Source organism: Aplysia californica, unplaced genomic scaffold, assembly GCF_000002075.1.
Source record: "Aplysia californica isolate F4 #8 unplaced genomic scaffold, AplCal3.0 scaffold00323, whole genome shotgun sequence".
NCBI lineage: Eukaryota > Metazoa > Mollusca > Gastropoda > Aplysiida > Aplysiidae > Aplysia > Aplysia californica.
Window position 1 is genome coordinate 503,545 of NW_004797593.1, and position 2,193 is coordinate 505,737.

Sequence of the window (2,193 nt, forward strand, 5' to 3'; positions counted from 1 at the left end):
ATCTATCTATCTATCTATCTATCTATCTATCTATCTATCTATCTATCTATCTATCGATCTATCTATCTCCATCAAAAAGGAAACTTTGGCCACCTATGTATCTTGCCATCAACGGCTAACAAGATGAGAAGTTCATGTCTCACGAATCTCTGTCAACAAATGTGAGAAAATTATCCCTAATCATAGTCTCTGAATGGAAGAAAGGTCGTACAAGTGAATTAAATGACACACGAAACTCGGGATCGCGATGTAATGAGGTCAATAGGTCTTATCAGTCAGAGACTCTAAAACGAGAATGAAGACCTAGAATCATTATTCACAAAGTACTGGTATTAAGAGAATTACCCAACAGTTATAATTGTCCGTTTGTTCCCTCTCGACTCTGTAGATTGCGATAAATCAATAAACGTCTTACTTTACTTTGTCCAAATTACATCGTGGCTGTTCTAATTATATCACATATAAAAGATGGAGCTACGTAAATAATTCCCTATTTCTTTTAGACGAAAAGAGGCATTAAGTTGGAATGCCTTTCCCAGACTTTAAAGTGAAGGAGAAAAGCTGCAGAGGGATGGAAAATATTAGGGCTTAGTAGGCGTTGTAAAACAAAATCTATCTGTATGTGTGGTTTTTGGTGGCTATCTCTAGTCAACTCCTGCTTTGGTCCGTGAAAAAAACAATTGTACGCTTTCCAAATATATTATTGTTTTTCTTTTAAAGAAAGAAAACCCACTGGAGATTGAGGAATAAAACAGAGACTTGTTTTCGAAAGAGTTTGTCTGTAACGCCAAAATTTGCCAAGATTTGACACAGTATTGAAGATATCAAATTCATAAACCGTAGACCAACCAACGCTGTTAGTTTGTGAAATTAAAATTCTGCGAAACTAAAGCCCTGGGAAACTAGGGTTCTGACAAAACCTACGTTCTGAGAGACTTAAGTTCTGTGAAACTGGAGTTCTGAGAAACCTAAATTCTGCTAAACTACTAAATTCTGCAAGACTGCCGAATTCTGCAAAACTACTGAATTCCGCGGAACTAAAAGTCTGCGAAACTACTGAATTCTGTGAATCTTCTGGATTCTGCGAATCTACTGAATTCTGCAAATCTGCTAAGATCTACGCTACAGTCTCGCTATGTCACTGCCGGAGCAGGGAGGTCTCGTCAGCGCGGAACTAGCACGCGCGTTTGTGGTGGTCAACCTGGTCGTCCTCAGCCAGGTCGTCTGCGTGTTTGGTATCGGCGCCAACATTTTCAACATGATCATCTTCAAGAGGCACGGGTTCAAAGACACCGTCAACGTTAGTCTGTTCGCGATGGCCATCGGCGACCTCGGGGCTCTGGTCACTCAGCAGTGGTTCATCATCTGTGTAAACCCCTGGTTTCAGGACTTGGACATTCCCTTCAGCTCCACGGAGGTCCAGAGTTTGACAGCGGGGTACCCTCACCGGTATTTCGTCAAGTCAACCGCCTGGATCACAGCTTTTGTCACGTTTGAGCGCTGTCTGTGCGTGGTGTTACCGTTTAAAGTGAAGAGTCTCATCACCCGCAAGGTTTCCTTTGTTTTTAATGTGGGCGTATACGTCTTTATGACGCTAACAATGATACCCCTCTACACCACGACCTATTTCTGCTGGAAGTTTTACCCCGCGAGGAACAGAACTCTTCTGGGGATTACCTTCACTTCTGACAGCAAAGAAACCCTCTCCAAATGGCTCTTTCTCTCCGACTTCGTCGTTCCTCTTATCGCGTTCATCATCGTCCTCTTCTGCACCCTCATCACCGCGGCCAAACTGAAAAGCAAAGCAAAATGGCGGCGGAAGACGGCGGCCCCGGGGTCCTCTCTCACTTCCGGCGAGATCTCCTCCAAAGACAGGAGAGTGGTAGTCATGATCGTCATCATCGCCGGAATCTTCATCCTCTGCAGCACGCCTATCAGCGCCATCTCCCTGGCGCGGTCCATCGAGCCCGAGGTCAACATCATCGGCCGTTACGCCAACCTGAACTGGCTGTGTGCGAGCCTGGGCATGCTGGCGGAGACGGTCAACTCCAGCATCAACGCCCTGGTCTACTACAAGATGAGCTCTCGCTACAGGGACACGCTAGGACAGATGTTCTCCCCCTGCTCCTTGTGGTGGCGTCGGGGGGAGAGGGGGGAGAGGCTTGAGGGGGAACTGAGAGACCTAGGACTTTA

General features: G+C 45.7%; 1 protein-coding gene across 1 annotated transcript in view; it reads left to right on the top strand.

Moving 5' to 3' along the window:
- The first annotated feature begins 1,135 nt into the window (after positions 1 to 1,135).
- LOC101850018 overlaps positions 1,136 to 2,193 on the top strand; it is a 3,214-nt gene continuing 2,156 nt past the window's right edge. Inside the window, exon 1 of the mRNA XM_035970806.1 lies at positions 1,136 to 2,138. Within this exon, the coding sequence (XP_035826699.1) occupies positions 1,136 to 2,138 (1,003 nt within the window). The remainder of the gene's footprint in view (positions 2,139 to 2,193) is intronic.